Source organism: Bombus bifarius, unplaced genomic scaffold (genome assembly GCF_011952205.1).
Source record: "Bombus bifarius isolate JDL3187 unplaced genomic scaffold, Bbif_JDL3187 scf7180000009125, whole genome shotgun sequence".
Lineage (NCBI taxonomy): Eukaryota > Metazoa > Arthropoda > Insecta > Hymenoptera > Apidae > Bombus > Bombus bifarius.
In genome coordinates, this window is record NW_022884914.1 from 2,086,600 (window position 1) to 2,113,531 (window position 26,932).

A 26,932-nucleotide genomic window follows, 5' to 3' on the forward strand; every position below is an offset into this window, starting at 1 on the left:
ATTTCGTGAAAAAAGCGTTGAGTAACGTAGGCACTTCATAAATGTCGGCGCTCGAGAGAATTCACCGTTCTTTCTAACTCGGACACGAGCCACCGTGAAATTCATGCCGCTCTGAAGATTTACGAGCGAGCAAATCATTTTCGAAGGCGCCAACGGCGTGAAAATATTCTTTTAAACGAGACTCAAACATCCAACGAACAGTGATTTATTGTTGGTAATACGCTTGATGAAAACTATGGTTTCATTATGCGAATAATAAAATTGCATTAAATTATGCAGAAATGAATATAATGAGAATATCGTTGTTTGAAGAAGATTAAGCAAATTAATGAAAATAATTATAATAGAGATAAATATTCTTAAAGCTTCATAAAATGTAATATAGTACATTTCTTAATTATCCTAATCCTCACTATATCCTTACTATACTATATAATGATCTTACTTTGTATCTTATTTACATTGACCGTATTGTATCTCACAAGAAAATCCGATTGTAATTTCCTCTTATAAAGCGATTAGAAGGGATAATAAACGAAAATAGAGGAAGGAATCAAGATAGAAGTCGGAACGATAAAAGGGACTTAAAGTTGAACGTTGGATATACGAAGGAAATAAATACGAAAATAGAATCCAGCATCTCGTGGAAAGTAAACTCTTCCCTGGCGAATATTGCAAGGAAGGATGATACGATGTATTTTGCGACGCTGCTCCCCAAACAGCTATAATTTGAAACGGTGAAATGTTATCCTTTAGCTGCAGGCTATTTGGCGGTTTCTACAGATTCCATTGGCCATACTGGTACGATGGCCAGTCGGCCTATTTCGCATTTGGCTACCTCCTACAAGCAGAAAGGGAAGTATTTCTCGTCTTATATGGGGGTTGATAACTAACTCCGAAGCCTGTCAAGTTTACGAAACACTATGCTCTTTGAAAAGATGTATATGGTGTCTTCGACATACAGTATGTCCTGTTGAATCAACTATACGATTCTTTGAAAGTACAATGTTATTTGTGAGTAATTATTTTTGCAAGCTAGAACTATTAGCGATTAAAATTCAGGCGTTAGAACTATTAGGTTAGAACTATCGTTTTGTTTATAGAATATATATAAAAACAGAACAAATTTATGTTACAATTTAATATTACGTAGGAATTTAATGAATTAATATTAGCAAGATTGTATGAGCACAGTTTGATGATTTAGGCTAATATATTCACGTATTGATGTTAATTTTCGAATTTTTATGGCACAATTCTTAGAAGTCAATTGGTTCTAAATATCCTCAGAGTCTAGATTACAGACTATGTATTCGCTCTTAAAATATATCTCAATCTTAATTTCTCTATGCTTTATTATTACTTCATTTAAACATAAAATTATTTCAGAGATAATTTTCAATACTTTCTCGATTTCAACTAGGACAGTATTTTTAGTCTGATAAAGTATCATACCAAAACGTTCTAAATAAACATGTCTAGCGTCACAAACTTCTACCTAATGCTCAAACTTCTCGAAAACTCAAACCGAGTCTCAGGAAGAAAAACGAAACAAAAAGACACTTAAGAACAACTCGAAGCTCACACTCTCCCGACACGAATTATTCGCATCGACAGCGTCGGTCGTTAAACGCCTCTCAACTTTTCGTGCCTTCTTCACCCTTCCAATTCTATATACGTCACCAGACCGCCTGGCGATCAACTTGTTCCTGTCATTTCCGTTTTCGTTCAATCCAACCGATCTTACGCCTCTCTTTCACACACACACATACACACACACACATATAGCCTGCTGCTCGTCTTTTTTCTGTTTTGTTTCGTTTCCCACTTCACATATTCATACGGCGCTCTTTGCTTACGATAAATGCGCACCATTTGCATGTAGGGTCCCTGCTCTGAAGCAAACCCCTTCTCTGACCCTCACGCGCTATCCTCTCATCCCGTCACTCTCTGTCTAGAGGCTCGATAGGTTGGGTGGCCCGGTCTCCCTGGGGCGCTCGCTTCGGCCACCCCACCGCGGCTCAACTCCAGCGCGATAAGCCGCCCCCGGGGATCCGCGATTGTCTCGATTTATATGCATGCACAGACGTAGGTGGTGGTCCGTGTGGCTCTGCTCTCTGACTGCGGCCACCGCTGTCGCTCGGACGAGAGGGGGTGAGAAGACAAGGGTGGCACCGAGGGTGCACAGTAGATGCGACCATCAATAGATCGATTCTCCAGGCAGACAGTAAATATCGCTGATGAGCTGGTCCGGTCCTCGACGATTGGGACTTAGGGCCGGCAGTTGAGGGGGACAGGGTGCTTACCCTGCGATTTGTCGAGTGGCAGGAATCCTCGCGCTACTCAGCACTATACCATTGCCAACCACCCCCCTATATTCGCCACCTCCTCTATCCTACCCAAGTTTCAGTCTTTATCCGTCTGTTCAGCCATTCTTTATTCTCGCGATTTTTGTTTTTCCGCTCTCTCCATCGGAGATTTTTGCCAACTGAGTCGTATCTACGTAGGTACCTTGGGAGAGGCAGCAGCGTTGCCTCCAACGTTGCTGAGGATTAACGCACTGCCCGGGTAATCTTTTTTCTCTTTCCTTCTTTTTTTTTGTCCTTTCTCCCTGCATAGCGGGAAATTATTGCGAACGAGGGACTTCCTGCGTGCGTGGAACGACGACCGGACGATTATCCGAATTAATTCGGAAATGTTCCCTTAATGACCGACCCGGCAATATTTTTATTCCGCTCGCGTTAGAGTTTCGTCCACGGCTGGGACCGTGTACTTGGTTAAGTACGATGGTGTGACTAATTGATTTTAATCGTAATAACCCTGTCACGTGCTTGTTTAGGCTACGCACAAATGTGTAAATATTTTCTTTGTTATGAATTTTGTTGATAGTAATAGAAATGAAGGGGCTGTTGCAGTTACATAAGTAATCCTAAAATGGAATGCAAAGATAATTTTGATACAGAATCAATCGGTTAATAATGTATTAAGTTTTAATATTATCTTTTATAAAAGTCGGAGAACGCGACTTATCATATTTTCTTTCATCTGTGGCCATCGTATCTTACCCTATTTTTGCTTTCAGGTCTCCCTGTGCGACGATTACAGTCTACCAGTCGATTTCGTGAATAAGAGACGCCCTGCGAGCGCTGCGGGTGCAACATCCACCGTTCAGTGGGCACTACCAAGTCCTACTATCGAAAACGTGAGTTTTCTATGAACTTTAAATTGCAATTAATATACTGTGGATTTTTATGTATTTACGTAAATCCACAGTCCAGTAACTAAATTTCATATATTTTTAATCATACAGCTCGCGAAGTTTCAACGGGAAGTTTTGTTCCATGAGAGCAATGATAACATGGAAATATCAGTATTTTACTTGCTAAAAGGGTTCAGATAATCGTACAACGATGCATCGGTACCTATTCGATCAGACTTTATTCAAATTCTGTTGGTTCAATAAACGTGCATTGTTCGGTAATCGTGTTACTGTATCATAACAGTTCGCTCATCGTCTGGTTTAATCGTGGCTCGTTGTCAGCGGAAGAGAATATCAATTTTGGTTTGCTTGTTCGGAATCACGAAGATACGCGAGGGCATTGTAACTTTATCGAATGAAAAAAATGTTCAAACGAAGAATTATTATCTTCACTTTGTCATATACGATTGAACCTACATCAAAATTTGTCTAGCATCTCTTAAATCAGCATTTACCAAACAAACACAACATTGTACTTTACAAATTATTAACTAACTACACATTATTTATGCTTGTTTTCGATCAAATTGGCGAGAAATTTTTAATGCATTAAATCCCCCTTACAAAAGCACCAAAAGGCATACATATCCAACATTAATAATTAATAAAGACAAATTTTTCGAAATGCCTAAAAAAAATTCCGTCCGGAAAATCTCAATAATCTTTTAACGAAGAAATCATCTTCGAACACAAACATTAAAACTTCCAAATAACTTTCGGACACAAATCTTGTACCTCCAGGTAATCAATAGTATTGTATGTCAAGGTTCTGAACGAAAATGCGGCTTGTCAATAAATATGGACAGTATCGTATCGTTAATACGTATTTATCCTTTTAGTTGAGAACCTTGAAATACTGACAATATATATCGACAGTTTGAGGGCATCCTAACATAAATCGAAATTAAACGTCTCATTTTCTACGCTTAACGTAAATCCTTCGCTTTTAATTGAATCGTGACGAATCCAACCACGATCTTCAGCATCGATTCAGGATACGTCCGACGAGTAACCGGCAGTATTGATATTTTCTCGTGGCAGCCAAAGAATCGGTTGAAGGGAGAAATATAATTACGATGGTGACAAAATACCCGCTGGGCACGATGGTGTTAGAGGGTGGACTGGCAGCCGTAGAAGGGGTGGAAGAAGACCGGTTTCGCTGGCTGACAGAGCGCGAACGAACGGAAGGACGAAAGGGAAACGCGGGAGTAGGGCGAAACGGGATGAAAAGGGTGGAGGAGGCACGGTGACTTCCGGCGGTGCTTATAATTGTTCCAGCACTCAGCTTTGGTGCTCAGGATCGCCCGAAGCGCAACGTCTAAACGCCTTTGCAGTCGAAATATACAGCTCACCTTGACTGTGCTTCCTGGTGTCCTCGAAAATGCGGTCGAAACGTCACAATTCGCCCATACACCCACGTCTGTACGCGCTCCGGAATCTGGGTTTACTTTGTCTTGGCAAGCAAGTTTCTACACTGAATTTGACCTGGTGCGCGTAAAACTGTAAATGAAAATCTTTGTACGGAATAGTTCGTGCTGGTTATGTGAAATGTATAGTAGAAATACCCGGTGATCGAGATATGATTGAGAGTACGAGGTCATCCGGAGAATTCGTGGTTGGTTAGTATCATTGTTATATGATTTTATTGCAATTCTTTGGTCGGTTGTTAGTTGTATACTGATGTGGCACGTATGCTATATTTGGGTTATGATTGGGTTGTTCGACGTTATTGGGTGAATTTTTGATTGGATAGTTTGACTGTTCCATCATTTTATTCTGATTTTTTTGGTCTAGTTCTTGTTCGTAATCTTATTGGCATTCTTATCATCCGATTTATTGTGAAGTAAAAATAAGAGCTTAGAAACCTCACCAAAAAACGCAATACGAAAAAGACGGTACAAATCCCGACAAATCAAGCGGTGTTTTTCCATAATAAAAAAAGATCTACCGACCAGCGTCCCTGCAAAAGAAAAACAGGGAGAAGTGCGGAAACCAAAGCGCAGTAGAAAGAGACACAGAAGAAAAGGAGAAAACCAAATCGACATCGCTATCGAACGCAATAAAGTCACATCGTCAGGCACCTCATTCCGATCATCAGCTAATTGCTAACTTGCTTCATGAGCGTTGCAACATAAAGGCGTCGCGACGTGAGGTTATGGTCGTCGTGAGAGAAAAGTCGTAAATAGGAAAAAGAAAAAGAAGAGCAAGTCAGAGTGGAAAGAAAGATCGAGAAGGTCGGTACACCTGGCTGTGTTGAACAAAGTTTCGTTCGTCTCGTTGTCACCGGTGTAGTACCGTCCCTTGACGAAAGTGCTCGTCGCAACAGTAGCGACAAAGTGGGGCGGGATCGTGAAGGGTGGAGGAAAGGGCGACAAAGAGAGGAACGGGTGCCACTTGATTCAAGAGGGTGAATCGTTACGACTCTCGCTCGTAAGCCCTACTTAATACTTTAGCGCTTTATTTTATGCGTGAGGTCGGGCACGGCTGTAGGTCGCATTTATCACTCTAACAAAGAGCCTCGCCGCGAGAAAGTTGGAGCGGGCGAAGCGCGTGCAGGAACGCCTACTTCGCGATGGAAATTTCGCGGTCGCGCGCTGCTGAAAGTGAAACGGGGATTTATGGTTTCCTAAACACCGTTGCTTCAAGGTTTCAGACAATGTTTAACCGGCGGGTGAAGGGTCGTCTGCTTTGGAAACGTTCTAAATGATCTTGAAGTCGACGTTCTTGACATGTATAGGGATTTTCTATGCTTTTATATTTATATATCTGTATATAAATATTTATCACGTAAAGATATTTTATATTTGACAGAAGATTTTATACTGTCACGAGATTGGTTTTGTTTCTCTTGCATAATTCTCTCTTTATTCGTTATACGATGAAACATACAATATATATTTATATAATATACCACGCAATACGAAACCACTGGCAAATTTTTTAATTGAGTCTGGAATTAAACATATACATATGTGTTTTTAATATCTCCATAATATGTGCATATGTATTTGTATGCATTCTACTGAACATAACGAAAATGATTCTTTACTTGATTGATGGTTATAAAATTTCATAGATTTATTATCTATTTTCATGAAACTTATATTTGTGAAGTTGAGTTGATAACAATGAAAAAATTAATAGAAATGGTTTTGCTATGCTTTTCTTATGCGCTATCCTGCTTCGTGTTACATTTGGGATATTCGTTGGCTTTTATAGTTTCATACGCTGTGACTATTAAATACTTACAATAATGTGTACTTTTATGTAATTTGAAATTTAATCTCATGATAATTTATCGTGGTTACTTTTTGCCGTGATTTATCTGTGTATAAAAACGGATTGGTTTTAGTTGTTTGAGGATATATCGATTTTTGCTCCCCTGAAGTAGTATTAGATGTTATAGGTAGGACCTGTGTCGCCATACATTTTTTTCCCGAGGTAATAAACACTCTCGCCATCGTTGTCCTCGCCTCTCGTTAGTGGTACTGTTATTTATGGCAGTCTAACCACCCTCGTAGCTTTGGGATTATAAGACTGCTTTAATTGACGTATACAATATTTATTATCTATCGAAGTATTTGTAAAATTGATGTTTTCGATATATTTAATTCTTATAAAATTCTTTTCGTATTTAATTCTTATAAAATTAGATGCCTCTATTTGTTTAGAAATATCTATTGTACATTTATCATAAATTGAAAATGAATTTTGAATCTCAAGAACGTTTTATTTAAAGATACTTAATTTCATTTACGATATTATCTCGTCCGAAATATCTTTGGTTTTTAAATTTTAATATCGAATGAGACTCACGATATTGCTACATAGTACTTTTTTTTAAAGAACGTATCAGGCGTGTCCCAAAATAGTCTGTCAACTTCGCAAAGTAAGTTCCTTCGACAGCAAAATTCGCGCATTATGCAAGATCACGGAATTTCTCAAGGTTATGAACGACACTTATTTCTAATTCAGCTCGATGAAATACATTTCACCGACGTCCGAGAACCATCCTATCGATTCCTCAATTTTCTTCGAACACGACTCAGCAACAAATTATTGTATTATATAAACTTCATTCATTTTCCTAAATCTGCACATTCAAAGACCTATACATATAGCAGATTTTTTGTGGTTTCGTACATTATAGTAATGCAGTACGAAATAGTATAACGTACCAAATGTCACGCACGCGATAAAGTAGCAGGCTTATAGGCTAGCTAATAATCGTGGTCAATTATAATACGGTGGCCATATAATCGGATTAAAGTCCGATAAACCGACGGGATTATCGGCAGAGTGTTAATGTAGTTGCTCCTGCTAACTGCGGCCTAATGCCATCCCAAATAATGATGTTTAAAATTCATGTACGGATCTAATGTCCATATGCTATGAGATCGATGTTGTATTTTTGGTTGAGAATTATTTATATTATTTAACAGGGTTTGTTATATCAAAAGTGTGGAGTTCGTTATAATATTTAATGGATAAACAAAATTTCAATTTTTTACATTGTGGTGTCATAAAAAATATAAATTTGCATAGACATCTAATTATGATTACTTACGAGACTATTTTATTTGTTATTTATGATTCTCTTATTTATGAGATTATTTTATTTGTCTTAAGCGGTATAAATATATTTGCTTTCAAAGTACTTAATAGCCTTAATATACTAACGCTGAACGATGAAAATTTTCTCTGATGTATAATGCGACGTTCGCTAAAGTTAGCTCATCAATCTTGATTCCTGTAATCGTTGCTTCATAATCACCCACTGGAAATTTCGATATTCATCCCAAGTCCGATAATCGAGCAACTTTTTTTCGCCTCGATATACTCTTGGAAGTCATGCTAATTACTTAGCTGTAACGCTAATTTTTGCAGTGGTTTCTTCGTTTCCTCGTTATTCAAGCGTTCTCGGGTGAAGTGCAAAATTGTAGAAAAGGAACTTCGTTAAATCTCATCGATATTTCTGATCTCGTTTGAGTCTCATTATCGGATAATTGGATGAAATCCTTGTACATATGTATATGGTATTTTGTAAAACATAAGCATAAAGGATTTTATTTGTTCGTCGGTATAAATACGTCAAAATATAATAAATTTTGTAGGGTTTATGGTGTATTGTCTTAATTTTAGTAAAATATTGCTAAAGCAGGAAAAATGCCAAGAAACTTTCCGATGTACTTGTACAAAGTACAAACCCATCTTCATCATTTTGTACGTCAATTTTGTTTCCGAACTTGCGTCATATGGAACCTGTCATGTAGTAAATGCATTAGATATCGATTTTATCCTGATTCTTATTCAACCACAAAACAGCATACATCGCTACACATTTCAGTCCAACCCTCGTCTCATCGATCATATTACTCAAACATATTTCGAACTGTCCCACATCGTCGCTCAAAATCTGTCCCTTTTTTCCTATATCCTAACACATCAGCCAATACGATCGACCCTTGATACTGATGCATCCCGCATACCGATGATATGGAAGAAGAGTGACATAACGAAGAAAAATTTTTAAGCACTCAACTATTTAAAAATAAAATTAAACAAATTCTTTTCTTTGGCTATTTAACTAACCATTCCTGGATTCTCTGATAAAATGCTGTTCAAATATTTTGAATTATGACATTATTCCTATTAGGTGACATAATTTTGTTTGATATATCACTTCTGCCTTAATCGCAAATATTTTACATTGATGACATTTTTAATAAAATTTAACTCACAGTATATCCGTCTTTCTCACATACCCTACATCATTAAGACCATAAATCTATCAAATTATTAGCAATCGCTAAACATTGTTAACGATATTACCTACACTGCTCGTGTGCAACAGACCCCAAGCTTGATAGCGATTCATTCGGAGAGATGATCGAATTTGCAACAGTCGATCGGCTCGCTTCCTGCATCGGCATCCCGTTTCTTTCGCCCGCGGAAGTCGCCCTCGTAATTTCCGTATAAACATCCACGAATTTATCTGTTTCAATGTGAACCAGTATCGAACAGACTGGAGGTAGGAGGTTGACGTCAGGCACGAGGGGCAATCGGCTTCGAAACAGACCCCGGGGGCACGACGTTCAAGTTTGGCAGGAGAATTCCAATTTTGGCCTCTTTCAATTTAAGGCTACTTGTCTTGCCCGTCTTCTTCTCATTCGCCTTGTACCGTAACAGGCGCTAGCCTCCGTCTGCCGTCATTTCAATTCGTCTCTCTTCGTTTCTTTGCCTCTACCACCAGCCGACTTCTTGATTCGTGATACAACCTCCTTTCTCGGTGGAAGAACAGGGAAGGAAGGGAGAAGTTTCCATCACCATTGATCAGACGCCTCTTTCGAGGAGTCCAGCTTTCTTCCTTCTCCTCCTCCCCTCCTCCTCCTTCTTCGTTCTCTCCTGCTTCTCCCTGTTGCGTTTGGTCTGCGAGCTCCAGGACCCGAGGCCATCGTTATTGCTTTTATTATCGTTATTATCATTAAAATCGAAAGTTAGCAGGATGCGAGACCTTCGAGATGAATGTAAAGGTTTTCTTTGGATTTGGCGGAGGGTAGATGGAAAACGCCCTATTGTACAACTGTCTCGTTGGTTTAATAACGTGCACGTTGTTTGAAATCGGCGAAATGAGACGGATAAGGTCAAGGTGAATGAAAGTGGAGTTGTATAGATACCGTTTGGCTTCGAGAGTTTGTGGAAATTTGGTATGGTTTTTGGGAGGTGAAAGTTCGCTGTTGTTTGGCGTCGTTAGACGTTGTTAAATGTTTGTTTTGATTTATCCCTTGATTTAGTCCCTTTTATGGTATGATATATTTTTGAAACTTAATACGACTCTTTATTATAACAAGGAACATTGTTTTGATTCAATTACTGATTTAAGATCGTACGTGTCTTAAATTGAAGTTATTCAAGCAACGTCAATTAATCTTTGAAATTGGTCGAATAATCAGGAGCAGTAGTACATATATTTTATCGTGTAGTGAAGTAATTAAATTGTGTTAGTGCTAATTGTGTTTACACACGATACTATATTTGTTTAGTTAATAATTCACATTGCTAGTTCTTTTTATACACGAGCATTCCTCTGTTCTGGTGTTTATATACTTTCGCCATTTCTTCCACTTTGCAATGTTTTACGACTGTTACTTCGTTCACTTTAATATAGCAGAAACTTTCTCAACTTTGTAAATCGGAATGTCAGCTCAACGATTCCACTAAAAAAAAAAAAAAAAATACTCACGACGCGCGAACTTGAGAAACGCAAGAAAAAATAAAATACACGTATTAAGACACTCTTCCATTACCCAAAATAATATGACAGTCAGAAAAGTATCGCATATCTTCCACAGGGAATCTTTTCGTAAACAACCGAAGAAGCTGTGATTCGAGGAAGGAAACTCATCGAGGAAATAAGATTCTCGCTACAGCGAAACAAAGAACGTCAAGTTGAGCGATACAAATTATTAGGTCTGTAACAATACCAATTTGGCAGCGAGCTAGCCGGTTGGCTGGCTAACAACGTCCAGCGTCGACCCTTTGGGAGATACCATAAGCAAGGGGTTATTGCTGGAGTTTCTTCGACTAAGCACGCGACACGTTAGTTCAGCGCAATTCCCAGCCCTGAACGCAGCCAATTGCGGTAATGCGTTGGCCAACCAGGGAGGATAAACATTTTTAGCCGTCTCCTCCTCTTAAATGATCATTATTTCGAGAGGAAACAACTGGTGCCGCGTTTTGTTTCGTATTTGCGTCGTTCCTCCGGAGATATCGTGCAACCAGTCGTCTGAAATTGCGTCTAATCTCCTTGCTTAATAAAGGATACTTAACATTCTGGTGGATTAATAGAACGCCTTGAACGTTTCCGGAATACGGTAGAGAATCGCAGGACAGGTTTCATAAAGAGGAGTCACGGTGCTGTTATAATTACACCGCTTAAATAATTTCTTTGCCTCTACAAAATTGCCTAAAATTAGTTTCTTGAATGTATTTAATAGACGACTGATTTTGCAACTATAAATTAGAAGGGAAGTTATCGTTTCTTGGTGGAAGAAAATAATGTGAAAGTGATGGCATAGAAGTGGTAGAAGTGTACGAAAGTGTGAATTAAGTTTTAATGTTATAAAAAATGATGTAATTATTTTTACGGAAGTAGGTTTTAGCAAGAAAAATATCAATTGAAATTTGTATTAAGAGTCTAGAGTATTGAATATACTATTACTTTTCCTTTTTCTCGCTTCATTTATCATTTTATCACTTTCCCTGTAAGTGTACATCTGTGCCAATAATGTTTTGACTCACAGTATATTACATTTCCAAACTTTCTCAACGCGTTACAGTGCGTGTGAGTTATGCACTCGACGAATTTTTTGCTCATTGACCGAAAGTACTCCATTTATCGAGTAAAAGTTTCCACGTTTTCGGTGAATTCTAGAGCGTGACAATTAACATGAGCGATTCAGAGAAAAATTTTTTCTTCCGCGTTTAACCACTCTAGTTTCCTCTCTATTTAATTCCAATGCTCGTTTAAATTTTCTTTTTTTTTTTTAGGAATCTTAAATTTATCTAAAAGTATTTCTCCCGAAAATTTCTTCTGTGTTTAGCTGCCAATTTTTCTCTCTGTTTAATTTCAAGGCTAATTTATTTTCTTTCAGGATTTCAAAACTATACTAAAATCGAGACTTTCAGTCGATGATTTATGTACATGTGTAGGTGTTTAGAGATCGTAACGGAAGGAAACGATTTTCTGCTTTGTTTTCAGGCGGAAGTCGAGGTTGTGGAACAATACAGCGACCCCAGGGATAGCAAGAACAAGGCGTACGTCGAGCCAGGAGCTGAGACGTCTCTGCCAACGATCTACAGCAAAGTAAATCGCAACTATTGTCGACCTTATACGGGTAAGTGGTGCATAACTTTCGTGTTATACTTGTGCTTGCGATGTGACAGAAGTTTACCACCTTGCCAACGCGTATTTCGCCGCAAAAGGCTACTAAAAGACCTAGCTTAGGATACTTTATTACTCGTTTCAATTCTATTAAGGCTAGGAATGAGAAATAAAAGGAGCAATAATTTTTCATGAATAGTAAATTGAAATTATTAGATCGTTTCGGAAGTTTTGTGGTTCTTTCGTTATCAATTATTATGCATTTTTGTTCTCTGTCCGTGAAAGGTACATTAACTCTTAGATGTCTATTTTCCTAATTATTCAGTTTGCAGTAGGTGCAAATATCAAGAAGATCAAAATAGTAAAAAAGAATGGTAACTGAAAGTCCAATTCTACAAATGTGAATTGAAGAGAAATTTCCAGAAAATATTAATATTAAACTATCATATTCGGTTTTTCTGCAAACTTCAAATTTAAGGACACGTGAAAAATAATTTTCGAGGTCTCTCGAAATTTTTACTAAATAATCAAATTCCAAGTTACTGAGATTTTATAAATATAACGAAAGTAAACTAATAGGAAAATCTCTAAAGAGAAAAGATAATGAAAGAACTGCGGAAAATACGTTAAAGACTGAATTCACAACGCTTTACTGTGATTCCATATCAAACTTTTATAAAACGACCTAAAATAAGGTAGAGTAGACTATGTTGGTTTAAAACTGATTTCGTAACATTTTTCAGCAGTAGTTAGTTGAGATACATGCACAATATATAATGTATAAGAATGTATAATAAGTTTGAAGGACTAATACCGAAAGTTCTTAAGAGGATTTACGTGGCGCAGATAACATCACATGTGCTTGTCTTACATATTCTAAAATATAAGAGCTCGAGGCGGACACTTGTACCCGAGGTTTTGGAGATGTAAAAGTAGGTTGGATCGAGTGATTAGATGTAAAGTCTTGATAAGCGTATGGCTTTGTAAGTTTCAAACGATAAGTTGTTAGATCCTGAGAGTTTTAGTTTTCGAAGCAAGAAAGCAGAAAGTGTATAAAATACTCTGACTATGAAAAATTTAGTTGGTTACATTGGTTACGTGACAAACTTAACTTCGCTAGAAAAAAGATAAAAAAATAAAAAGGCAGACTTCTCGAGAAGAATTTTTTTTAATAATTAAATTATTAGACTTATTAACTAAGGAAGCTGAATTAATTTGTCTTTTCAAGAGTAAACGAATTAACTCTTTATTTAGGGATTCTCTATTTTGATACGTGTCGCTTCACTTCTGTTGCAAAATAAATTTTGCCATATTTAAGCGTACAAGATGTAAAATTAACCCAACTGAAACTGATTTGTATGTTGTATTTTAATTATTTAATTTATAGAATTTTGCAAGTTAAAGCAGAACCCAGTTAACAAACTAAAAATTACGTGATGAGGACATCACAAGGCAAAACCACGGAAGATTCTCCACATTTTCTCCAACTTCGTTATAAATTTCACCAGCTAATTATCTGGTCTGTTTCTAAACGAAGCCCTTTAGATTTTCAATCACTGCATACACACTCCTCAAAAAAGCACCAAACTGGGAACCTTTAAATACCACTCCACTCTCCATATTTGCAAAACCAATATTTGCGTCGATATTACCAGATTCAGTACGGAGTCTGGGGCGATACACGAACAGGCAGACCAATGATAAACCGCGATAAATGCGTGGAAATCCTAAAATGTGGGAAAAAGCAACGACGCATAAATTCTTGACACGATCTAATTAGTCGTTGGATTAAACGCGTTGATCAGTTAACAAACGAGACGTAACAGCGGTAAAATAAATAAACTTTAAATGTTGCTCATAAATCAGAAATTTAGCCTGGCGTCCGGATGATAACCAGCGCGTGTTTCCGGTTGTCCGCTTATCGATTGGTTCTGTATACTCCAGCCAACTTTCTGCCAAGCTTCTCGTCGCGTTTCTTCCTTCCAAATGTAGCATGTTTTCTCGCCAAACGCGTGATCGCATAATAATGCAGATCCTAGGACATGTTGCGACGCAAAGATTATTACGCGATGATTTGGGGCCAAAAGAGTTGGATTTATGATGAAGAATTCGATGGTTTCGTTCTATGTTGCAGTAAACGTGTAAAATCATTTATAATTTATAAACGCAAAAAATCGTTCTGTTAAATAATATTTTTTAATTTAAAATTAGTTGAATACAGTATGATTGGGATTTTTGTTGATTATGTTGTAAAGTAATATTTAATAGATTTGAATTGAAAATTAACTGCGCATAGTATGATCGGAGTTTTGTCAATTATGCTGTTATACAATATTTATTACACGTTCAATTAGTAAATTAAGTTAGTAACTAACTTAACACGAGAAAATATGAAGCGTTTTCATTGATTGTTTTATTATAAAAGACATTATACCGAACAGGTTGTACATGAAATGGAACCATAGAATATCGCATTTAAATACATAATTTATTAAACTCTAAACTTCGATTTAACGCAGCAAAACTTACTTCTAACGTTAATACAGTTTTAAATTTGTTAGTAGTATAAAAGGTACGTAGGAGAACGTTCAAAAAGTAGCACGATAATTCAAACGTCAATCTGGCTTCGAGGTAAAATCCGGATTTGGACGAAATCTATTTCAGATATCCATTTGGATGCAATCGTATAAATCACGTCCATGGCTCCAATTCTTGACGCAGCAGGATAATCTTAAAAACTCCATCCATTTGTAAAAATATTCTCGTTATTTATAGAGAAGGTGTAATACTATTTTGCCAAAGATTTTTATTGTATTAAAAATTAAATAGAGGCGAGTAATTTGTAATTGTCTGTTTAAATTAAGATTTCAATGGTACTTTGCAGACGATGGAGGATATAAAGTTGAATAAGAGATGAGATTGTTTCAGATAAAGTAGAAGTTGTTCTGACTCTTGAAAAAAGGATTAAGAGAATTGGCTTGTTACGTACCTTACATAAAAGCATGTACTTTATAGTCTTGATTATCGAGTTTTCTCTGTAATCCATAGAATTCTTTACGCTCATGCACCTTTCCTCTTTTTTCATCTTTCCGATTTAGAGATTTCCTATATTACAACCAAACTTAAAATAAACTGAAACAGAAATAATTGACTAACTTATTCGTTCGTATGTCCAACATTGAAATTCATAAATCTATTGAATTTTACCTAATATAATGCGATTGAAAAATTCGTCAGGATTGTGAAGTTCAAAGCCTTTTTAAAATTCCAATTTCATATAAATTCATAAATGAATAAAAACACATTCGTTATCGACTATCACATAAAATCTCCATATAAAACACGAAATGTACGAATGAGATTTCATACACAATTGTAACACGTTCAAATAAACAAATATCCGATGACAAAGAAATCGAAACAATTAATATTCCGATAATTAACATTTTATTGCATAGCCACGGGCATTTAAATATACAGAATCGATGATTTATTAACGGATCCCTTCTCCTGTAAATATTTAAATTAGTTACCACTATATGCGATACTTTTTCAATTCCGATTTCCATCGATCAGGTTAAAATTGAACCGACGCGACGCTGAAGTATCCGATCGAGAGGCTGTAAGTTTCGGATTATAGAGTTAACAGAAATTCCCGCGCCAAGCCGCAAATTAATGCGGCGAACCCCCGGCGATACGGCCGATACTCCGATGTACGAATTATCGAGGCAACAACTCAGTTAACGCAGAGTAAGAGAGGCGGAAGAGCCCCTCGATAATTGAACGGTGCACACAGGTTGGACGGGAAAGCCCGCGGATTAATCGAACGTTTTCGAAATGCGAGGGGACGCGTTTCTTGTCGAACATATCGCCGCGAGAAAGATTTCCACCAGTGTCAAGCACAAGTGAAACGTCATATGACAGATACGATTTTTGCTATTTATGTCGAATAATAATAATATTAACATTATATTTGCTGTATTTAATAATTTAATTATACAAGTTGGTCATTCTAATATTCTGCACAATTTTTAATCACATGTAGCATTGTAATATATTTCTATATTTCAGTTAATGAAATAGTAAGTTATTTGTCTAAGAATCAAAGGAGAAGTAGGCAGTGGAGAAATATGTAACACTCGTTGACAAGTTATCACATTTTTTGAAAAAGAAATTAAATTTGATTACATAATACGAACCTTCTTTATGACATTTTTAATTTATTTAATTCATTTCGTCCCAAATCTTATTCTTTTCATCAGTCATTACAACAATATGATCTTATTGATATAAATATAATATGATTTTCCACTGCTCCTCTCTACACCATGTATTATCAGATTTTGATACAATGAAAATATTCCTTCGCTACAACGATGTATCAATACGTTCGTTTAATTCGTTCCCATCAACGTCAATTACCCTCGATTTGTAATGATCTCACAAGGGGACCGCCTCATAAACTTTAGCCAGTCGTTAACCCGTTTCAGGGTAACAAGGGTCCAAAGCATCGTGGCACTGGAATGTCCGAAGTTCCGGTTTGTAATTAACCCCTGTAGTTATCTCGCGCGGAGAACGTAACCGAACCGAACATACAGAGAGACAAGGCAAATCCAACATTTCCCTATGTTACGTCCTATTTTAACGCTCGCCTATGCAGATTGTCGCGTTAACACAGATCCTGGGCAAACACGCCGGCTCAGATTTGCATTCTTACCATATTCATGGGGTTTTAATTTGCACGAACGTGGCGGGGATCAAGTTCGGCGAAAAGACCTGAGTAAACTTACCAGGGGTAAACGTTTGCCATCCTGGCAGAAGCACGTCGGCCAGTAGGCAACGAACACGCCTCTTTGATACGACTTCTTGCCCCGATACGACGGGCATTCTAATCGCAGAGAACGATGTTTGCTCTCGAGGTCAGACCGTTTCCGTTTGCGGCGTTATACATAATGGATGATAGGTGGAAACTAATCGCTCGGTGAATCGGCCAGGGAGGGTGTATTTGGCGATGAAACGGATCGTGTTCCCGCCGTTTTTGGTAAAGTAAAACGTCACCAAAAGGTTGAGTCAATAATGGTTTAAGCAGGATAGAATTCGTAAGCTGTCGATTAATGGTTAAGTCGCTATGATTGTAGGAATCGAAAGAACCTTTAGAAATTTTTATTTAGAAGCTTTTATATTCTCCTGGCGTAGGTTGAAGTTAAATGTCGTTGTGGGGATTGAAATAATTTTTGGAAACTTTCGTTTACAAATTCTTGTATTCTATTGTTTTTTGGCTCGATAAAATGTTGCAAAGGGTCGAATAAGCGAAGATTTAGATGGAATACAATATAAAAGATTAAAACAGATACTCTCATACAACTAAAGGACCTCCCCTAGGCAACTCTCCATCAGCCAGGATCCTCCTTCATTCACAAATCAGCTGAACCCAGTCACAAAAAACCATGTTTATCTTCACACAATTGGCCATACGGCAGAATTATTATGAAATTAAGATTTTCGGTATGCATGATAATAGCAGGAATTCTACGTCCATGCGATTCGAATCTCTAGTTACAGAGTCGTTAGGAAGGGAATAAGGATAGCGAAGGGTAAAATCCGACGAAATTACGTCTGCTGGGCCAACCCCATGGAACGTTCGCAGAGCTGGATCAATTTACAGAAAAAGGGATACAGAGCAACGTCTGGTCGCTGGTTCCTCTGCCTACTTCCGGCGGAACCATCCGGTCCGACATCAGAACGTGTCCGTTTCGGTTCGTTCGAACTTTTCGCTGTGCTGCTGACGTTACTTGCCAACGACACCGACCTCGTCCCATAATATGTCGTGTGATATTTAATTAAACTCTCCCTGCAGTCCTTGCTCATCCGGTCTGCCCTCGTTCCACTGGTAGCAGTCTGTAAAGTTTCAAGGGGTTCTCCTCTCCGCGAGTACAAGCTTGCCCCCCTCTGTCCTTTTACCCTTTTCACAAACTTATTAACCGTTTCGACAAGGCCCCTTGACATGCGGATTTTTCTTGCCTTCTCCTCGAGTGGCCCAGGCGTCCCAAGTAATTAAAAATCAGCCGATTAAACCTAATGAAGTAGAAAGGAATCGGAGGTGCGTGGATTGCGTAGGGAGGATCGCGGAGATTTCTTGTTAAGCCTGGGGCGACAGCCCGGACCTGTTTTATTAGTATTTCCCTTCGTACTTCTTAGGAAGAATTATTCATTCCTCTTGTAAGTAGAATATAGGCTGGTTTGAATAAACTTTTTAGTTCTTTTTTTTCGTCCAGGTTTTATGGAGCTGTAAGTGGACTTTGAGGGTTGATTGGTTGAGTAGGTAAGATCGATCCCTCGAAGACATTCTTTGTTCTGGATTTTATATCATACAATGTATAGTTTTATACTAACAGTTACATTTATATGTAGGAAGTTTGAAGCTTCGATAATAACATGAAACATTGATCTAGCATGTTATAGCTGACTTGCGAAATTCAAGTCTAAGCGACTTTTTGGTGGATTTCGATCTTCCGAAAGTACTCGAGATCATCCCAGTAGGATGAATTCAAGCGAGACTTGAAGGACCACTTTTCAAAACTTTCTCGCGCTCCATGCTTCCAGAAAAGGACCCTTCAATCTTCGATGAAACGCGTAGAAAGTTACGGGAACTGTTTTCTATTGTCACATACGCACTATTAAGAAAATATTACGTAACATTTGCTCCTTCATTTCAGTATCGATAATTTTTGGATCGAATCGTTGAAAACGAAAAATTCTAAATACTTGTACTTATACTCCGTAGACCAGAGTACTTCATAGAATGGACAATGTCCACTCACGTTTTTTATGCATGCATTTTTCAAATTCTCGTCAATTCTTTTATATACCATACCATACATTTCGTCATTAATTTTGCAAATTTCCTAACCACGATAGAGAACATATCGAATTAACAATATCCTCATCGACGTCGTCTAAAACGAAACAAAACCACAAAAGTAATCGTGTAAAACGAACAGCTGGAAATTTTAGCGACGTTAATCAGCGCTTTCGTTCCCTATCCAGATGAAAGTACCGGCTACGTCATTACTCGACCGATGAAAGAACTTTCTCCTATACTGATTGTCTCTTGGATCGACCCTCGGTGAGAGCTACCCTCGTTTCAATTACCGGTACCAGGTGACTTGTAGCTCGTTCCGCGTCCCCGAGCAGTTAACGCTGCTACGGGTTCATCGTATGCAAATGACAAGCCGTCCGTCGGTCCGTCCGTCCGTTTGTCCGTTCATCCGTTGCTAGTGCGACAGGGGGTTGCTTGATTCACATCAAACGCTAGCTAAATGCTGTCTATTGTCTCAGCTGTCTATACGCGCGCATATTAAATAATCGGGACAGAAAAGTAATTATCGTACCGGGGATAAGGTTCAGTTTCAAGCGTACGAGGGCGATGGAGAATGTTTCCACCGTGGAAGTAACGAGTTAGAAGGGTCGTAGAATTTTCTGTTTAGCTTGTAAATAACGTAGCATTGTTTTGGAAAAAATGTAGGGAAAGAGTCGAGATAAACAACGTAGAGATGTTCCTGAAAAAGCGTCGCTTTTTAATTTGTTGGAGAATTTTCTGTCGTTACGTAATAATATCTTTTCGAAATAATTTTATTTTTTAGCAGAGTTCCAACAGAATTTCAAAGATTTTCATATTGTTATTGTATTGGGTATTGTTAGAAGTAAATATAGAACTTTTTTGAGGTAGTTTTTACACTAGAATTTACTTGCTTAATTTAAATTTCATGAAATATAATTTAATGAAAATAGAAATCGAAGTATAGTAACATTTCAAAATTGTCTCAGAAATTGCCTGTTTCAGTCATAAATTCATTCGAGTCTATTCAAAATCTCAACACTACGTGTTTCAATTAGCTGGCGTTTTACTGCTATGTATGAAAAGCAACAAGTTTCACTATCAAACCTCGAAATCAATACAGAATATAATACAGTGGTGATCACTAAAATACAGATGTTTATGCAAATCAGTTTTCATGAATACGAATAAATAAATGAAATCTACATGTAAATTTATTTCATCCCACAGAAATATTCCATTATTTCGCATATTACGTACATCCTGCGTATTTGTCCACATTCACGCTTCCTTCGCCACATTTCATACGCACGCTACATGTCTCATCCTCTCGTTATTATTTCCTATTATTCCTCGGATAACTATATCTCAACGAGACATTAAACCCGATAGAACGAAGCGTTGCATCGTGGTTGAACGTTTCATGGGGAGCAAACAGCTCGGTCGCGAGTTATGTTTACGACGGCGCGATTTGCCGTGCGACAGTTTTAGTATTCGAAGCTGAGAAGGAAAGCGCGATGGAAGGGTGGAAAGTTTGTTGGATTGCCGCGAAGATGAATAGTTAACAGGAGAGCGTTCCACCCTTTACTCCGCTTTCCATTTTCTCCGTATCCCGAATTTCCGTCTTTCCTCGTGCCCCTCTCACCTCTCGTCTAGCACCGTTTTCCTTTCTGCTCCACATTCGAGAGCAGCGCTTTCGTCTTTCAGTACTCGGCTTTCTCCCATTTTCTCGCCCGTAAACTAGATCATTTACAAACTGTCAACGGCATGGTTCCTCGACTCGTCGTCGCCGGACACACGAGTACGCGGCGGATCTTAATCCGTCGGCAATTTCGCCAGTTAAATTCGCGTGTCTCTCAGTCAGTGACAGGAAGTTATCGTTGATCGTGGTGTCGTTTTGAATATTCGAGTGGTCGTGGATTTTCGTGAAGAAGGTAAAAAACACAGGTTTGTGTTGGCATCAGTTGGAAGTTTAAGATTAGTGGTAGGGTATTTTAGAATATATTTAAGTTACTATATTTAACAGTAGAATTATGGTCTTTGATATATGTATACCTAGATATGTTGCACAATTGACGAAAAAATATATAATTATATTTTAATAATTGTCAATTTTAAATATAAAAATGAATCATCTGGAAATAGTGAGCTGCGTGTTCATAAATTCGAAATAATTCTCGAAGAGCGCTTTATAAAAATTATGAAGTAAGTATTATTAATCGCATGTATGATGGAGAAATATGAGAGAACAGTAGGAAATCTGGATAATAAAACCAGGAAGGTAGTCGGTTTGTTAATGTATTTTGTACACTCGTATAAATGAAATGAAACTAATGTAAATTATATTTTATGACTCGTATGCTTCCTTAAAACATCTCTCATAGTATATCCATGTATTAATTACATTTATTACAAATTTTATAAAATCTCCACTTTTTGCTAAGTTATACTTCGAACAGCTTACACAGCATAACTTACATACTTAGTATTCAACATCTCGAAAAGAAATATTATTTTCATAAATTTATCTACCATAAGGAGGTAGCGTAAGTAATTGTAGATTCAAAGGAATGATAAAAAAAATAATGCTTGTAATTGTCATTGTTTTATGCATTGTAATTCATGGAATTAATCGGTATGAATTCTTACTGACATAATTGGCTCAATTACAAACAAAACAGAGCGTATATTAAATAAGTAGCTAAGATTTATCAATAAAGTATAACGATATACATTGATATATCAATAAGCTATAAACAACTTTAGTTGCAATTAACGTCCATAATATGAATCAAGGTTTATCAAAGGCGATGGTCTAAAATTCAATAAAACGCTACTTTTATTTCGATGCTCGGTCTGCGATTTCCTTTGTAACCTCACGCTATCCCGCCAACTGTAACCGCAACAAAATAAAAGACAGCAATTTTACGCGTTTGCAATTCCATTATCGAGTCCCATTCTGATATATTAACGAAGCGTCACTCCACGGTCGCTATTAGCATTCGCGGTAGCCATTGTCGAACGAATCAACATCGTAACCCTATCATTTCGTTTCGCGTACCATGAAATCGAGCTCTCTGAATTCATCCATGGTTTAATATTCTCCATGGTGACCGTCTCTTTGTACGCGTTATTTTCAGATTACGTCCCACGAAGCCATATCGAAGCTCGTTGAAAATCAGAGGAAAGAAAATGGATGAAATTTCTTTCGATTCTTTCGAATCGACGAATGAAGAACCATGTTTTTACGATCGAAAAACGAAGGGAATCTGTTTCCTTTGAATATCTTCGAAAACCACTTTAAATCGATGAACGATTTAAAATAGAAATTGGATTAAACAGTTCCTGGTATGGACGTTAAATTGTAGAAGATATTTCATTCTTTTACGAAGATATTGTTGAGAAAATTTATATAACGAAATATGCGCAGTACTTTTCTTTGTAACGTTTTTGTTATTTATTGGACAACTTATTTGTTCCATAAATTTGCCTTCTTTGACAATGTAGTTTCCTGAAATTAAGTACTTTTCATGGACTTCTGAAGTAGTTACTTTGTTGTCATATAAAAGAAAATTTCAAAGCTCAAAGTAAATCGTAGCGAGATAATATGATAAACTCCTGATGAGTGATGAAACTAAAATCGAATAATTTTTATCTATATTTGTATCAAAATACAGGATCTAACGTTTTCATAAAAAATATTCCAAAAAAGGGAAATATTTGAAGAAGAAGTGAAATGAATAGCAGAGACGTGTTTAAAGACTCGAACAAGACATATCAATTGCTAAAAACATTACGAATTTTCCAAACAAATTAGTATTATCCTACCCTTTTGGATAATAATAGGATAATATAAGATAGTAAATTTCAAGTAGTTTAGAGTATTTAATATCATCAAACGAACGAAACAATAATCTTCCGACGAGTACGATAACGAATTTTCTTTTTTTTTTATTAAATTTTCTTTTTTATTATTCAATATACTTACTTACTAACTTTTTTTATTAAATATTAAATTGCATTAAATTTTCTCCATGGTTCTCTATGTAACAACGAGAGTACGCGGATTCTTTGTTGGCTTACACTTTTGTTAATCGCGAGCAAAGCTTTGTCCTCGTTTTATCGCACGGCGAAACGACATTTCCCTTTGGCGGGTTACCTTGGAACGAGGCGAAAAGAAAATTTTCAAACAAACCCGCGCCATTTTAACGGTGCTAAACGAGGAGGCATCGAGCCAAAGGTTGGCAATGAGGACGTCGCGTCCCTACGAGAGCCTGCCTTCGAAGGGTCCCTGAATTCATTTCATGGGCAATTACAATTAGCATTTATGCCGCGATTTGCATATCGTTGCGAGATAATTTCGCGAACGCTTAGCCTAATCTCCGTGTCAGATGTTTCAGCCGGTCGGCAAGAAACATTTCTGATCCTCGGAGATCGCCTATCTCCACGTGCAAACTTTTCGGCGAAAGCGATTTTCTGGATATGAAACTCGGGGACAACACATTGTCTGCTTTCTAAGATTGTTTCTACTTGTTTGTGATAGAAGTGGAAAGAAAGTGTTGAAATTTAGTACAACATTGGTTTATTGCATTCTTTCTAAGTTGAATTTACCGTGAAGGACTGACAACTGTCAACGTGTTTTTTTTAAAATGTTTATTGCATAAGAATGTAATAGGAAATATGTGAAACAGAGAAGGAACAGTTGCACGATTGAATAGAGTAAGGTTGCAAGTTGTTTGATAATTTAATTTCATAGGTTTAGAAGTTAAAGGTATATGATACGTTTAACAGTTCATTGTATTAGTATATTATGTTACTGTATAAATTACACAGCAGGATCGCGTTAATTGAATTTGAAATTTCATAAACTTTCATGAAAGATTTAATATCATCATATGCAATGAAGTTTATATATAGATGCATAACATAAGCTTCGTTATTGAGTTGTAATTGTTAAATTTGTATCTCATTAATTGTTTTTGATAAATTCATAATTCGTTTTTGATAAATTTGATAAATCAAACAGTACTATGTAATACTATAGTTTATAAATAAGAGTTAATAGAACCTACATGTACTGAAGAATATTTCAGGAACATTATCTCATAGTACATCGTAAATTCTATACTTATATTCGATAATATAACGAAAATTCATAATTATTTCAAACAAAAGAGAAATTTTTGTAATTTGAGATCATTTCTATATTTCATAACATAGTACAATACAACCAACGTATATCTTTTATCTTAACAAGCATAACCAGCTCATTCGTTCTAAAAATATACCAAACATATTGCTCAATAAAACATTTTACTTAACAGAACTTGGAACATTACATTTAGCTGTTACTCTATCAACTGTACCAATATCGAGCAACCCACGTTCCGTACACCCACGACAAGCTTCGTCTCGTTCACACTGAATCAACACAGCAATCGAATTTGGCAAGCGTATACACCCGTCGGTGTAAGATTAAATTGCAAAACGAAAGTAAACCATGCGTAGGATTGACCAAACTGACAGAAAGAGAACAAAGGGAGAATCGAAGAAAATCAGAAACAGAGTTGCTTGGAATCAGTTTGCAGCTTAACCCAGAACCAGAACGCAACTGATCAGACTCACGCCCTTAACGAGTCGACCCCCATCGGCCGCAAACGATCGTGCTCATGTGTGGCCACCGATGTAGATTTCAATTGAGCAATGTCTACCGACAGGGAAGTGGGTAATCCGAGTATGCTGCTATCACTGCCAGCGACAGCTTCGACACCCTCTGCGAACACCTCCCTGCTCGTCTGTCGCAAAAACCCTTTCGCAACGGGCCAAACATTGATTTTATTTCTGCTAGAATCAATCGAACTAAACACCGCTACAGGCTATCAACTTTTTCATTTTCTCTCTCTCTCTCTCTCTTCTAGGTTGTATATATGTATATATATTCGAAGTAGAGAATCAGATATTCTTCAGATATAGATTCAACTAAATCAGAAACACTGACAGTAATTATAAGCCGTAATGAGTAATCCGTGGATTTTTATGTAAATTTATGTTTTTCTGGGCACACTCAACGAAATATGTAGAACATAAATAGAAATTCGTTTTACCTATTTTATAAATTTTAACGAGTACTATATATAATTCTGTATATTATGTACATTTTGCGTAATTTTTGCATCTTTAAATTTTTCACGAACGCATGAAAATCCGTAGACTACTAATAAATATTCAAATATCTATTCATTCCACTTAGTAAAAAATGTTAATAAACTTTACTTTATTCATTTTTCTTTGCTTTATTTTGCTTTGCATGCCACATGGAGCTAAATACCACTTTAGGCTAAACACTAAAACTAAATGAGAAACTGGTATTAAAATAGTTTATCTCGATCTAGGTGGTCTGAGAAGCTTCAAACTATCTTCCCTCTTTTTTTCATACTTACTAGTCTGTCTTCGTGAATAGATTGAAATGATTTTTGGGGACGATCTATAATGAACTTTACGATGCGAACACCTTTTTATTTTTTCCATAGAATCCTCAGGTGTCGAAACAGAAAGACTCGTGCAACCGATATGGCTGTTTGGATCGAGTTAAATTAGATCGAGCGTTCAATTTAGCCGCAGCGTATAGCCGCGATATTGGATTTGGACATTTGGGAGCCCAGCAGGGAAAGTTCTCTGCGTAGCCAGTTCTCGATACGTTTTCCCCCGTGAAGAGGAAAGGGAGGATGGCTCGTGGAAATTCGAGGATTAAACTTGGCTATCGTGGCATACAGTGCTCGCTCATGCAACGATGAGGCATTTGTCGGTGGAAATCTGTCGAAAGCTTATCGCAAAGTTGTTGAAGCTGAAGATATCGTTACTTGTTCCGGCAAGGGATTCTGTTTGGCTGTATAACTAAAGAGGTAGTAGGGTTATCGATAAGTTGTCATTTGTAGAGTTAGCTATTCGATTCCTCTACTCGAGTGCAAAGCGAAGAGGTTTAAATATTTCTAAATTTAAAGCTCTCAGTGTTATAAAAAATGTTAATATTAATATTATCATAAGATATATTGATTTTGTCATTTATCTTTCGTTTTAAACATTATTACTTCAAATAATTTAGTTTGATTCAGAAATTTGTATACAACTATTTAATTAATTTTGATTCATTGCCATATGAATGAATATTGAGTATTTAGGGATACTGTATCTAATAATTTATTATATTTCTGAATTTTTATTTCGAAAACTGTAATTAAAACGATTTCATGTTTTATTACTTGCATTTTCGTTACGTTGTTTCATCCAGTTTATAAGAAGTATATTTAATTAAGCGAAACTCTTTGCTCTGATACACGTACAAAAGCTAAGAAAAGAATAATAGAAGCACTATCTCAGAATATCGTAAAATAAACCATTCTTTGTTTTAAAACCGAATACTCCTTAAAAAACTTACAATTCAAAGCGTAACATTCAAGTAACGGTAACTCGAGTCCTGAGCAACTAAGTCTTTGGGACAACTTTTTCAACATCTCGTAGTCAAACATCTGGATACGTATTACGTGTACGGTGTACTTTTCAATTCGAACACGAGGAACGTTTCTTTTAAGCGCGTTCTACGCGTACCTGTTTCCTTGGAATTCGTTGTACGAAATCGAGGGACAAGCACAAAGGGTAGAAGTTGGTCTGTTTCTTACAAAAAAGAAATCTCTTCCTTCCGCGCGAACTTTTCGACGTCGTTCCTTTCCTCTTCGTATTGACGTGTTCTCGACTGAAAACTGCGTAAGATGTTTCTCTTTTGAGGAGCGCGGCCGGGGATGGCATTTTAAGATAATTTCCGGCCGCGTGAGTCACTGAAGGATAAGCCGGATGGGGGATGACAGACGAAAGGGACGATGCGAGGCTGTAAGAAAGGCCGACGACAGAATGAAATTACTGGAATAAGTAATTTGAGGACAGGCCGAGTAATTGC

The 26,932-nt window shown here is 37.1% G+C and overlaps 1 protein-coding gene across 1 annotated transcript in view; it reads left to right on the forward strand.

Moving 5' to 3' along the window:
* Positions 1 to 26,932, forward strand: part of LOC117213788 — a 245,914-nt gene that overhangs the window by 181,448 nt on the left and 37,534 nt on the right. The window contains exons 3-4 of the mRNA XM_033459448.1: positions 3,083 to 3,202; positions 12,021 to 12,156. Coding sequence (XP_033315339.1) covers positions 3,083 to 3,202; positions 12,021 to 12,156 — 256 coding nt within the window. The remainder of the gene's footprint in view (positions 1 to 3,082; positions 3,203 to 12,020; positions 12,157 to 26,932) is intronic.